This window comes from Musa acuminata, chromosome BXJ2-9, assembly GCF_036884655.1.
Source record: "Musa acuminata AAA Group cultivar baxijiao chromosome BXJ2-9, Cavendish_Baxijiao_AAA, whole genome shotgun sequence".
Taxonomy (NCBI): domain Eukaryota; kingdom Viridiplantae; phylum Streptophyta; class Magnoliopsida; order Zingiberales; family Musaceae; genus Musa; species Musa acuminata.
Window position 1 is genome coordinate 6,799,630 of NC_088346.1, and position 14,018 is coordinate 6,813,647.

General features: G+C 40.3%; 3 protein-coding genes across 7 annotated transcripts; 1 reads left to right on the top strand and 2 right to left on the bottom strand.

Moving 5' to 3' along the window:
- The first annotated feature begins 1,152 nt into the window (after nt 1–1,152).
- LOC135622875 (cocosin 1-like) lies at nt 1,153–4,551 on the top strand. 3 transcript variants are annotated; one of them, XM_065125160.1, is made up of 3 exons: nt 1,153–1,727; nt 2,518–2,789; nt 3,511–3,750. In XM_065125160.1, exons 1-3 carry the CDS (start codon nt 1,379–1,381, stop codon nt 3,613–3,615), a joined length of 726 nt encoding a protein of 241 aa, XP_064981232.1. In that variant the 5' UTR covers nt 1,153–1,378; the 3' UTR covers nt 3,616–3,750. The 3 variants fall into 3 exon arrangements, with proteins under 3 accessions (XP_064981232.1, XP_064981233.1, XP_064981234.1); XM_065125161.1 differs by lacking the exon at nt 3,511–3,750 and adding an exon at nt 2,910–2,952 and having other exon boundaries at nt 1,158–1,727; XM_065125162.1 differs by lacking the exons at nt 1,153–1,727; nt 2,518–2,789 and adding exons at nt 2,798–3,209; nt 3,991–4,551 and having other exon boundaries at nt 3,511–3,904.
- A 4,994-nt stretch (nt 4,552–9,545) lies between these two features.
- LOC135622874 (NAC domain-containing protein 21/22-like) lies at nt 9,546–12,943 on the bottom strand. Of its 3 annotated transcripts, XM_065125159.1 has the most exons (6): nt 12,370–12,938; nt 11,308–11,579; nt 11,073–11,187; nt 10,888–10,988; nt 10,193–10,586; nt 9,546–10,106 (listed from the first exon to the last, which is right to left on the bottom strand). In XM_065125159.1, the coding sequence occupies exons 1-3, from the start codon at nt 12,716–12,718 to the stop codon at nt 11,170–11,172; spliced, it is 639 nt and encodes a 212-aa protein (XP_064981231.1). In that variant the 5' UTR covers nt 12,719–12,938; the 3' UTR covers nt 9,546–10,106; nt 10,193–10,586; nt 10,888–10,988; nt 11,073–11,169. The 3 variants fall into 3 exon arrangements, with proteins under 3 accessions (XP_064981231.1, XP_064981230.1, XP_064981229.1); XM_065125158.1 differs by having other exon boundaries at nt 10,888–11,187; XM_065125157.1 differs by lacking the exons at nt 10,888–10,988; nt 11,073–11,187 and having other exon boundaries at nt 12,370–12,943.
- LOC135624014 (cocosin 1-like) lies at nt 9,708–10,318 on the bottom strand. The gene is made up of 2 exons (XM_065127484.1): nt 10,193–10,318; nt 9,708–10,106 (listed from the first exon to the last, which is right to left on the bottom strand). Exons 1-2 carry the CDS (start codon nt 10,316–10,318, stop codon nt 9,708–9,710), a joined length of 525 nt encoding a protein of 174 aa, XP_064983556.1.
- Nucleotides 12,944–14,018: the final 1,075 nt, after the last annotated feature.

Below are 14,018 nucleotides of genomic sequence, written 5' to 3' on the forward strand. Positions count from 1 at the left end.
GCTCGATTCTCGCTTAAGGATCTCGGACCCTTGAGCTACTTTCTGGGCGTCGAAGCTACCTTCACATCTTCTGGTCTCCTTTTATCACAACGCAAGTACATTCAAGATTTGTTATTAAAGACAAACATGCAGGATGCAAATGCAGTTACAACCCCCATCTCTACTAGTGGTACTCTCAAATTATCAGATGGAAGTCCTGCTACGGACCCCACTCAATACCGCCAAGTTGTTGGCTCTTTACAATACTTAGCTCTCACGCGTCCAGACATCTCATTTGCTGTGAATAAATTATCACAGTTTATGCAGCAACCATCTACTCTACACTGGTCTGCGGTCAAGAGACTTCTACGATATCTTAAAGGGACTCTAAATCATGGACTCTTTTTTTGTAAACACTCTCCACTTCGTCTTCATGCCTTTGCCGATGCTGATTGGGCGGGTAACCTTGATGATAGAACATCCACATCGGGGTATATTATCTTCCTTGGTGCTCATCCAATCAGTTGGAGTTCTAAGAAGCAAAAGACAGTCGCCCGGTCTACAACTGAAGCTGAATACCGTGCCATTGCCGCTACCACTGCAGAACTCAATTGGATCACGAATCTTCTCCAGGAACTCAACATCGATTCCACCCCTACAATATATTGTGATAATATTGGAGCTACCTATCTGTGCGCTAATCCGGTATTCCACTCCCGTATGAAGCATATTGCCATCGACTTTCACTTTGTACGTGATCAAGTTGTCCGCCGTCAACTCCATGTTTCTCATGTTCATAAGTAGATGAGATTTCCCTAACTGTTTGAGGAAATCTCTCTACTCTGTTGAGGAAAATCCTCTAACCCGTTGAGGAAACTTCTTCCTTCTAACCTGTATATAAAGACGGTGGATATGTCAATAACAATCATCATCTTCTTCTACAATTTATTTATCTCTTTATTTTAACACAACGGAGCTTTCAGACGGATGGCAGAAAGGACAGGCGGCTGGCAGAAAGGACAGGCGGCTGTGGCTGTGGCTGTGGCTGTGGACATTACTCACACAGTCTACGATAACCCTCTTCACCTCAAACCTTATCCCTCGGTATGTGGATCCTGATGAGGTAGACACTGTTCTTGCTGTCTTCCAGATTGATACTGGTTATAAATGCAGTGATCTGAAACTCGACACTGAGCATCAAAGACAGCAAACTGTTTAGGTTCATCTTCATCTGCTTCGATTCGTGGATGAGATGTGACCATGATGCCATACTTCCTTGCAGATAAATCCTTCTTACTCGACTTAGCAAGAAGAATGACTCGAGAACAAATCTGCATGTCGCCATCAACGTCAACAAGCAACGTGGGAAGGATGATAGGAGCGGGAAAAAGAATGTGGCATGATTCATCCCCTCTCCCTGCAACCTCCAATCTATGCCATGCTATTGCTCCCCTTTAAAGTTGACTTGGCGAACCTATTCATACAACACCTAAGCCCCCCCCTAGCCTTAATACATCCCATCCCATCATTGCTTCCATTCTGTGGCTTGGCGGCTCTCATGAACGCCACCATGAGCATGTTGAGCATGGTGGAGGCGAAGCTGCCTCCAGGTTTCAGGTTCCACCCGAGGGACGACGAGCTCGTCTGCGACTACCTCGCCGCGAAGGCCGCCGGAGGCAGCACCGAGAGCGGTTCCATGATGATGGTGGATGTTGATCTCAACAAGTGTGAGCCATGGGATCTCCCTGGTATGATTTCTTTCCCCCGTATAACATTATTTGCTGGTGTAGCAGAGTGTTGTTTCCGCTTAATTTCACATGAACCAGCTGGTGTTTGTTCTTGAAAGCGAACAGTTTGATCCATCAAAAAGCATTCTTTAGACAATATTGAGTTTGCTGCGCCCTGCCATGGCTGCCATATTCTTTAATTCGTATGATTTCTGAGAACATACAGAAATTTTTGTGTGCTTCCTTTCATTTTTCCTTCTACTAATCCCGGAAGAAGGTACATTTCTTCTTTCATGTCTATCTTATCTCTTCAGCTCAATCTCCATGCTTCCCCTTTCTGTCTTTCCCAACAGAGGAAAATATGCTTCTGCCAAACTTGGCCACTTTCTAACCTCTTCATGTGTTCTGTTCCTGCATGATTGACTGCCAGAATTCCGTGGATTGTATTCCTGCTGCCCATGTCTATCTGAAATGAACCAAAATCCAGAAGGAGAACTTCTTAGCCTCCTCAAGCCAAAGATTATTGCCTGTCATCTTCTCTGTAGTCATGTTGCTGAAGAGTTCATCACTCTGGTTTTAAGCAATCTCTATCATGGAGTTAGGCTCATTGCTGATGCCAAAGAAGCCATGGAGTGCTTGCCTTGTCTCTCACTATCTCCATCAAACTTGAGACAAATTCATCTTACATCAAAGTCCATCGGATTATTTTTCTCTGCCAAACAATACCAAGATTCTGATAGATTTGATGATAAACTTATGAAACCAGTAAACCGTTCAGTTTCCACTGAAGTAGATTGTTTCCGTGGATCAGCTGCCGCATGTGTTGGGAGCAACGAGTGGTACCTCTTCAGCCTTCGAGATCTGAAGTACGCGACCGGGCAGCGGACCAACCGGGCGACCATGTCAGGCTACTGGAAGGCCACAGGGAAGGATAAACCAGTGACCCGAAAAGGATTGCTGGTTGGGATGAGGAAGACTTTGGTGTTCTATCAAGGAAGAGCTCCCAAGGGGAAGAAGACAAAGTGGGTCATGCATGAATTCCGCATGGAAGGATCTGATGGTGCTCCAAAGTTGCCTTTCAAGGTAGCCTTGTGATCTCAATTCTCATAGATCACAGACTGAGAAGAAGATCATCTTTTTTGCTGCATACTCTGTTCTATTATCACTATCTTTTCTTACCTTTTTTCTTATATTGGATCACAGAGCCACGAGCAGGTTTAAGGCTTACATTAGAGCTTTGTTGGAAGATCTGCAAGGAACTTAAATTCTTGACCACATAAATCCAGATGCATAAGTACATAAATTTAAAGACAACATGGTAAAAGTTGTTGATTTAGATTAAATCATAAATCTCTATCCAGAGATAGAACTATTTATGAAACTTGTTTAACTGTGGACACAGTGAGGTCTGATAAAAGTGGGATGATTCAGAAAAGGAACAGTGATAACACTTAAAACTGCAGACAGAAGATATCTTGATAGATTAGTGGAGTTAAAGAACAGGTAGTGCTTATACATGACAATTTATAGCAGATTATATCCTGGATAAAGTTCTTTTTTAAGTATATGTCATTTTCCTTCCATGAGATAGACTCTTGAAAACTTATTCAAGCAATTGCTGTATTATGTATAAAAAAATTATCTCAACTCCTATACAGTGATCTTTAACCTAAAAAAATTATCTCAACTTATTCAATCACTCAACTGTCATAATAATAATTAATTCAAAGTACTTGTCCTGATGTTTCTGCTAATCCTCTCATCACAAGGACAGTGACACTTATTTCTTTGTGCATGCGGCCAGACTGGGCCCTATGTAGAGTCTTCTGCAACAACAGAAGGATCTCCACCATGCCAAGCATGGAGGCAAGCCATGAAAACTCGGGTTCACAGTCCCTCTCAGCTCTAATGGACAACTGCATCACCTTTGGCCAAACCCCTTTCTACTCAGAGGGGTTTGAGCAGGTGCCCTGCTTCTCCAGCCTATCTCCAAGCTATGTATCCCAGTGCCAAGACTTTGTCCTAACAAAATGTTGAGCTCAAACTGATGGTTTGCCTGAGTTGAACTCTGGATGGATCACCACTTGCGTGCTGACTACTTCAATCCGCGCGCTGGAAGGATCACCACCCTCAACAGCCAGAAGCTCCCCATTCTAAGATTCGTCCAAATGAGTGCTGTAAGGGGACTCCTCCGCCCGGTACGACAACAACATTATCTCTGATCTACTTTCCATTTATGATCTCGAAAATTTTAATTGAATATGGCGATGATGTCTCCGTGCAGAATGCCATCAGATCACCGCACTGGAATGTCAACGCTCACAGCATCGTGTACGCCTTGAGGGGATGCAGTCGGGTGCAAGTGGTGGGACATCGTGGTCAGACCGTATTCGTTGGAGAGCTCCGTCAGGGTCAACTACTAGTCGTTCCACAGTACTTTGCTATGATGTTCCAAGCGCAACGCGAGAGCTTCGAATGGGTCTCCATCAAGACCAACGACAATGCCATGGTCAACCATTTGGTGGGGAAGACATCGGCTTTCCGTGGCATGCCGGTGGAGGTGCTGATGAACTCGTATTGCATCTCTAGAGAGGAGGCCATGCGGCTAAAGTTTAACCGTGGAAATGAATTGGCCCTCTTCACTACTAAGATCGAGAGGGAAGCGATCAGAACTTCGGCGTAACGTAATGGAGAGTGTGGCTAGAGGCGAATAAAGCTGGGGTTTTATGGATAGAAACCTTGGAGCATGACTGGTTTGAAGTGAATAAAAGTTGTGGGCAACAAGATGTTTGTAGCATCAGCTCTCAACTCAAATAAATTAGGTTCCATGTTTGGAGCTTTCTTCCCTCTTTGTTTCTTTAATCCACTGACTCAAATAAATGCCCTTCTCAAAAGGGTAATACATAATTAATTTTAAAATAAATATAAAGCATAATTAGATTAAAAACTCATTATGTAAAAAAAAAAACTTGGATGCACCTGTATCATTCGATAGATACCAAACGATTATGATAATCCCAAAGATATTACGATGTACTGTTATTGTAATATTTTATTGAATGGGGTGAGAAAGATTCAAACTCTCGATCTCATGATCATACATCGATTGTGAGATCTATGTGTCAGTCAATTACGCCACAATCCGATTATTTTACTATTATTATACTATTTTTATAATTAACATTAATAATGAATTTAAGAAAAAAAAATTAATTTAAAAATAGATAATAGACTCAATTAGATAGAAAAAAACCATTAGGCAAAAAAGAATAAAGTTGGAATGCACCCATGTCATCTGATAAGTATCATATGCTAACCAACTACACCAACACCTATGAGTAGTATACTTTTTCATAATTAATTTTAATAAATAGTTTAAGAAATTAATTAATATAAAAATAAATATAATACACAATTGGGTAGAAAAAAATTATTATGAAAAAAAGAATAAAGCTCGGATGAACCCATGTCATCTAATGGATATTAGACAATCGTGATGGACTCAAATCTATAATATTTGGTATAAATATAATATTAGACAATTATGATGGACTTAAATTTATAACATTTGTTTTATATATATATATATATATATATATATATATATATATATATATATATATATATATATATATATATATCTTCATTGTTTTATTTTCTAAAATGGGATGAAATTCTCCACCTCAATATCAAACATCAACTATGAAACCTGCGCCGGCCAACTGAACCACCACCCCCATTATTTTATAATTAATATACTATTTCATAATTAACTTTATAATCAAACATCCAGTGTGTGGGCGTGGCTGCATGTCGTCATACCATCCTTTTCCAGTGCACCACGCCTCGTCTATATTGTGCAAGGCTCGTTCATGCATAGACACCGTGCTCTTTGAATATGGTGACTTAATTCCATGTAATATATGTTGTATTAAAGCTCGACGATGGTCCATGGTGGATGCAGGAAGGGGAATCCTTGGAACAGTGTTCCCTGGATGCCCAGAGACGTTCCAATCCTTCCAGCAAACCGAACAACAATGGGAGCAGACGGCAGGCGGATGTCAGAGGTTCCGAGACGAGCACCAGAGGATCCACTACTTCCGTGAGGGAGACATCATCGCGTTGCCCGAGCCATATTCAAAGAGCACGGTGTCTATGCATGAACGAGCCTTGCACAATATAGACGAGGCGTGGTGCACTGGAAAAGGATGGTATGACGACATGCAGCCACGCCCACACACTGGAGCTGCTCATTGTACTGGTCAAAGTACTCTGTGTAGCCAGCTTCCGAGGGCACACGTCGGGTGAGCTCAAGGGTGCTTAGCTTCTCGATTTTGCATTGGCTCACGCGGCTGTAGCGATGCACATTCATCCATGGTTCACCTGCTCCCTGCTGGCCGAGGCCAAGCTGGGCTAGAGAGATGTGGCAGAAGAGGAGCAAGCAAAGAGAGAAAGAGAGGAGAATGGAGGTGGAGGTGGCCATGGCTTCGTGTTCTGCAGAAGGAACGGGGAGAGAGTGGTGAAGGGGAGTTCAGAAGTGGGAGGGCATTTATAATGGGTTCATTCAGAGGGTTGTGTGAAGTTTGGTTGGGAGGTCACGAGGCTTCGCATGGGTTCTCGTGTCGCCGCATGCATACGACTGGTTTGAAGGGGAAGCACAGATGCATGGGTTTGGTAGGAACGGGACGATTTCGGTTGAGAGGCCAACTGCATGCTGCGAAGAAAATGTGCAGCAGAGATATCTCTTACTTGGTTTCTATGCTGAAATGTGTTGTTGATGACGCTATGCGCTTTCTAAGCTACCAAAATGTGGAAATGATCAGTGGAACCTTTCATTTAATCTATTTCTCATTAGTTTATCGCTTAGCTATTCAATATTAATGTTTGATCTGAGATCAGAAATGCTGTCATTAAAGCCACAGATAAGCTTGTCCTCCTTCAACAATCCATTTGCTTACTGTTAAACCATCCACTACAAGCTCAGATGTAGGTTGACATGTTGAACAGGTGACACCCACATCACCGAGATCACTCAAAGCAGCTGAAGGCCAACTTCTTCTGTAGGCAATAAAAAACACCACAACCAACATCTAAATCTCCTTCCGAAGATTGATCATAAAATGGTTTATAGCAATGATGAAGAAGATACCAATCATCGAAGGAAATTCCACATCTTTCCCTCGAATCAAAATGATGATAAGGTTGCTTCTCTTCCGTGAGACAAGCCACCACACCTACTAATATACCGTCCGTGTGTGTGTGTGTGTACGAGGACATGGGTACAGAGTCTCTAGAATTTCCATGTCAGCAGTTACATAGCTGCTAATTGTATCATTCAGCAGCAACAACAAAGAACCAACTTAGCTTTTTCTACGGAACATGATGACGCCCAAGAAGCGCCGACTGCTATTGGTCGATGATGATGGCCAGAGAATGGGTCCCTTTAGCTGACCAATCCTGTTATGCCATTCTGTTCTATTGAGAAGGGTAACCTTATAATATCTATTTATCTTTAAGCGTTACAATCAAAGAAGGGGTTGTGGCTCAGTTGGTTAGTACCGTCTGACGTGTGATGTTATGGTCGAGAGATCGGTGTATCGATTTCAAATGTGATAGTTTTGGTATTATAGCATCCAAACCAAACTTTATTCTATATTTGCCTATTGATTTTTTCTATCTAATTATATCTATTATTTATTTTAAAAGTAATTATTTTCTTAAGGTCGTTATTAAAGTTAATTTTGAAACAGGATACTAATCACATAATAATAATAATAATAATGAGGTGATGAAGCAGTTGGCTAAGATTGAGAGTTCCAACTTCTCAAAGCCCATTCAATAAAATAAAACAACAAAGGTATATCAACTCTTTGATATCTATCAGATTATATTTGCTAATGATTTTTTCTACCCAATTGTGTGTTATATTTATTTTAAAATTTATTATTATTTTTTCTCAAAGTCCAGTGTGAAAGTTTACTACGAATTAGGATACTAACTGTATACTAATGGGGTGGTGCCACAGTTGGTCAGCACATAAGTGATCCCTCTCTCACCCCATTTAATAAAGTAAAGTAATAAAAATATATTTGTGCCAAATGTGATAGATTTAGGTCAATTATAGTAGTTTGATATCTATCAGATTACTCCGACGCATCCAAGTTTCTTTTTTTTGTCTACTGGTTTTTTTTACCTAATTGTGTTTTATATTTATTTTTAAAGTAATTATTTTCTCAAGTAAGTTATCAAAGTTAACTACGAAACAATATATTAATCACACAATAATGGACACTGGTTCATTCAAGGTTTATTCTTTTTTTTTTGCTTTGTTGAATGATTTTTTCTACCTAATTGTGTCTTTTATTTATCTTCAAATTAATTATTTTCTCAAGTTAGTTATTAAAGTTAATTACAAAATAGTATATTAATAATCCAATAATGGGGTGGTGGTGTAGTTAGCTAGCGCATGGGTTTCGTAGGTGATGTTTGATCTTGAGATCGAGAGTTTGAGCCTCTCTTACCCTCATTCTGATATCTATTAGTTGACATGAGCCAGCTTTATGTTTCTTTTGCATAATGATTTTTTTACTCAATTATGCGTTATATTTAGTTTTTGAATTAACTATTTTCTCAAGCTAGTTGTTAAAGTTAATTATAAAACATCATATTAATCATATAATAATGAGGTGATGCAGTTTGCTAAGGCAAGAGTTTGAGTCTCTTTCACAGTAAAATAAAGCAATGAAGATATATCTGAGGCAAATGTAATAGATTAGTATCCATCATAACCATATATATATATATATATATATATATATATATATATATATCAGTCTTTTTTGTCTAATGGTTTTTTCTACCCAATTGTATATATTATTTATTTTTAATTTAATCATTTTTCAAGTTAGTTAATAAAGTTAATTATGAAATAGTATATTAATTATAAAATAATGGGGGTGGTGGTTCAGTTGGCCGGCGCAGGTTTCATAGTTGATGTTTGATATTGAGGTGGAGAATTTCATCCCATTTTAGAAAATAAAACAATGAAGATATATATATATATATATATATATATATATATATATATATATATATATATATATATATATAAAACAAATGTTATAAATTTAAGTCCATCATAATTGTCTAATATTATATTTATACCAAATATTATAGATTTGAGTCCATCACGATTGTCTAATATCCATTAGATGACATGGGTTCATCCGAGCTTTATTCTTTTTTTCATAATAATTTTTTTCTACCCAATTGTGTATTATATTTATTTTTATATTAATTAATTTCTTAAACTATTTATTAAAATTAATTATGAAAAAGTATACTACTCATAGGTGTTGGTGTAGTTGGTTAGCATATGATACTTATCAGATGACATGGGTGCATTCCAACTTTATTCTTTTTTGCCTAATGGTTTTTTTCTATCTAATTGAGTCTATTATCTATTTTTAAATTAATTTTTTTTTCTTAAATTCATTATTAATGTTAATTATAAAAATAGTATAATAATAGTAAAATAATCGGATTGTGGCGTAATTGACTGACACATAGATCTCACAATCGATGTATGATCATGAGATCGAGAGTTTGAATCTTTCTCACCCCATTCAATAAAATATTACAATAACAGTACATCGTAATATCTTTGGGATTATCATAATCGTTTGGTATCTATCGAATGATACAGGTGCATCCAAGTTTTTTTTTTTACATAATGAGTTTTTAATCTAATTATGCTTTATATTTATTTTAAAATTAATTATGTATTACCCTTTTGAGAAGGGCATTTATTTGAGTCAGTGGATTAAAGAAACAAAGAGGGAAGAAAGCTCCAAACATGGAACCTAATTTATTTGAGTTGAGAGCTGATGCTACAAACATCTTGTTGCCCACAACTTTTATTCACTTCAAACCAGTCATGCTCCAAGGTTTCTATCCATAAAACCCCAGCTTTATTCGCCTCTAGCCACACTCTCCATTACGTTACGCCGAAGTTCTGATCGCTTCCCTCTCGATCTTAGTAGTGAAGAGGGCCAATTCATTTCCACGGTTAAACTTTAGCCGCATGGCCTCCTCTCTAGAGATGCAATACGAGTTCATCAGCACCTCCACCGGCATGCCACGGAAAGCCGATGTCTTCCCCACCAAATGGTTGACCATGGCATTGTCGTTGGTCTTGATGGAGACCCATTCGAAGCTCTCGCGTTGCGCTTGGAACATCATAGCAAAGTACTGTGGAACGACTAGTAGTTGACCCTGACGGAGCTCTCCAACGAATACGGTCTGACCACGATGTCCCACCACTTGCACCCGACTGCATCCCCTCAAGGCGTACACGATGCTGTGAGCGTTGACATTCCAGTGCGGTGATCTGATGGCATTCTGCACGGAGACATCATCGCCATATTCAATTAAAATTTTCGAGATCATAAATGGAAAGTAGATCAGAGATAATGTTGTTGTCGTACCGGGCGGAGGAGTCCCCTTACAGCACTCATTTGGACGAATCTTAGAATGGGGAGCTTCTGGCTGTTGAGGGTGGTGATCCTTCCAGCGCGCGGATTGAAGTAGTCAGCACGCAAGTGGTGATCCATCCAGAGTTCAACTCAGGCAAACCATCAGTTTGAGCTCAACATTTTGTTAGGACAAAGTCTTGGCACTGGGATACATAGCTTGGAGATAGGCTGGAGAAGCAGGGCACCTGCTCAAACCCCTCTGAGTAGAAAGGGGTTTGGCCAAAGGTGATGCAGTTGTCCATTAGAGCTGAGAGGGACTGTGAACCCGAGTTTTCATGGCTTGCCTCCATGCTTGGCATGGTGGAGATCCTTCTGTTGTTGCAGAAGACTCTACATAGGGCCCAGTCTGGCCGCATGCACAAAGAAATAAGTGTCACTGTCCTTGTGATGAGAGGATTAGCAGAAACATCAGGACAAGTACTTTGAATTAATTATTATTATGACAGTTGAGTGATTGAATAAGTTGAGATAATTTTTTTAGGTTAAAGATCACTGTATAGGAGTTGAGATAATTTTTTTATACATAATACAGCAATTGCTTGAATAAGTTTTCAAGAGTCTATCTCATGGAAGGAAAATGACATATACTTAAAAAAGAACTTTATCCAGGATATAATCTGCTATAAATTGTCATGTATAAGCACTACCTGTTCTTTAACTCCACTAATCTATCAAGATATCTTCTGTCTGCAGTTTTAAGTGTTATCACTGTTCCTTTTCTGAATCATCCCACTTTTATCAGACCTCACTGTGTCCACAGTTAAACAAGTTTCATAAATAGTTCTATCTCTGGATAGAGATTTATGATTTAATCTAAATCAACAACTTTTACCATGTTGTCTTTAAATTTATGTACTTATGCATCTGGATTTATGTGGTCAAGAATTTAAGTTCCTTGCAGATCTTCCAACAAAGCTCTAATGTAAGCCTTAAACCTGCTCGTGGCTCTGTGATCCAATATAAGAAAAAAGGTAAGAAAAGATAGTGATAATAGAACAGAGTATGCAGCAAAAAAGATGATCTTCTTCTCAGTCTGTGATCTATGAGAATTGAGATCACAAGGCTACCTTGAAAGGCAACTTTGGAGCACCATCAGATCCTTCCATGCGGAATTCATGCATGACCCACTTTGTCTTCTTCCCCTTGGGAGCTCTTCCTTGATAGAACACCAAAGTCTTCCTCATCCCAACCAGCAATCCTTTTCGGGTCACTGGTTTATCCTTCCCTGTGGCCTTCCAGTAGCCTGACATGGTCGCCCGGTTGGTCCGCTGCCCGGTCGCGTACTTCAGATCTCGAAGGCTGAAGAGGTACCACTCGTTGCTCCCAACACATGCGGCAGCTGATCCACGGAAACAATCTACTTCAGTGGAAACTGAACGGTTTACTGGTTTCATAAGTTTATCATCAAATCTATCAGAATCTTGGTATTGTTTGGCAGAGAAAAATAATCCGATGGACTTTGATGTAAGATGAATTTGTCTCAAGTTTGATGGAGATAGTGAGAGACAAGGCAAGCACTCCATGGCTTCTTTGGCATCAGCAATGAGCCTAACTCCATGATAGAGATTGCTTAAAACCAGAGTGATGAACTCTTCAGCAACATGACTACAGAGAAGATGACAGGCAATAATCTTTGGCTTGAGGAGGCTAAGAAGTTCTCCTTCTGGATTTTGGTTCATTTCAGATAGACATGGGCAGCAGGAATACAATCCACGGAATTCTGGCAGTCAATCATGCAGGAACAGAACACATGAAGAGGTTAGAAAGTGGCCAAGTTTGGCAGAAGCATATTTTCCTCTGTTGGGAAAGACAGAAAGGGGAAGCATGGAGATTGAGCTGAAGAGATAAGATAGACATGAAAGAAGAAATGTACCTTCTTCCGGGATTAGTAGAAGGAAAAATGAAAGGAAGCACACAAAAATTTCTGTATGTTCTCAGAAATCATACGAATTAAAGAATATGGCAGCCATGGCAGGGCGCAGCAAACTCAATATTGTCTAAAGAATGCTTTTTGATGGATCAAACTGTTCGCTTTCAAGAACAAACACCAGCTGGTTCATGTGAAATTAAGCGGAAACAACACTCTGCTACACCAGCAAATAATGTTATACGGGGGAAAGAAATCATACCAGGGAGATCCCATGGCTCACACTTGTTGAGATCAACATCCACCATCATCATGGAACCGCTCTCGGTGCTGCCTCCGGCGGCCTTCGCGGCGAGGTAGTCGCAGACGAGCTCGTCGTCCCTCGGGTGGAACCTGAAACCTGGAGGCAGCTTCGCCTCCACCATGCTCAACATGCTCATGGTGGCGTTCATGAGAGCCGCCAAGCCACAGAATGGAAGCAATGATGGGATGGGATGTATTAAGGCTAGGGGGGGGCTTAGGTGTTGTATGAATAGGTTCGCCAAGTCAACTTTAAAGGGGAGCAATAGCATGGCATAGATTGGAGGTTGCAGGGAGAGGGGATGAATCATGCCACATTCTTTTTCCCGCTCCTATCATCCTTCCCACGTTGCTTGTTGACGTTGATGGCGACATGCAGATTTGTTCTCGAGTCATTCTTCTTGCTAAGTCGAGTAAGAAGGATTTATCTGCAAGGAAGTATGGCATCATGGTCACATCTCATCCACGAATCGAAGCAGATGAAGATGAACCTAAACAGTTTGCTGTCTTTGATGCTCAGTGTCGAGTTTCAGATCACTGCATTTATAACCAGTATCAATCTGGAAGACAGCAAGAACAGTGTCTACCTCATCAGGATCCACATACCGAGGGATAAGGTTTGAGGTGAAGAGGGTTATCGTAGACTGTGTGAGTAATGTCCACAGCCACAGCCACAGCCACAGCCGCCTGTCCTTTCTGCCAGCCGCCTGTCCTTTCTGCCATCCGTCTGAAAGCTCCGTTGTGTTAAAATAAAGAGATAAATAAATTGTAGAAGAAGATGATGATTGTTATTGACATATCCACCGTCTTTATATACAGGTTAGAAGGAAGAAGTTTCCTCAACGGGTTAGAGGATTTTCCTCAACAGAGTAGAGAGATTTCCTCAAACAGTTAGGGAAATCTCATCTACTTATCATGCCCCCGCAAGATGATGCTCCTATCAAGGAGGCCAATCTTGGACTGATGTAATGCAAACAGTTTACGAGCTAGAGGCTTCGTAAGTGAGTCGGCCAATTGATCAGCCGTATGAACATGAGAAACATGGAGTTGACGGCGGCCAACTTGATCACGTACAAAGTGAAAGTCGATGGCAATATGCTTCATACGGGAGTGGAATACCGGATTAGCGCACAGATAGGTAGCTCCAATATTATCACAATATATTGTAGGGGTGGAATCGATGTTGAGTTCCTGGAGAAGATTCGTGATCCAATTGAGTTCTGCAGTGGTAGCGGCAATGGCACGGTATTCAGCTTCAGTTGTAGACCGGGCGACTGTCTTTTGCTTCTTAGAACTCCAACTGATTGGATGAGCACCAAGGAAGATAATATACCCCGATGTGGATGTTCTATCATCAAGGTTACCCGCCCAATCAGCATCGGCAAAGGCATGAAGACGAAGTGGAGAGTGTTTACAAAAAAAGAGTCCATGATTTAGAGTCCCTTTAAGATATCGTAGAAGTCTCTTGACCGCAGACCAGTGTAGAGTAGATGGTTGCTGCATAAACTGTGATAATTTATTCACAGCAAATGAGATGTCTGGACGCGTGAGAGCTAAGTATTGTAAAGAGCCAACAACTTGGCGGTATTGAGTGGGGTCCGTAGTAGGACT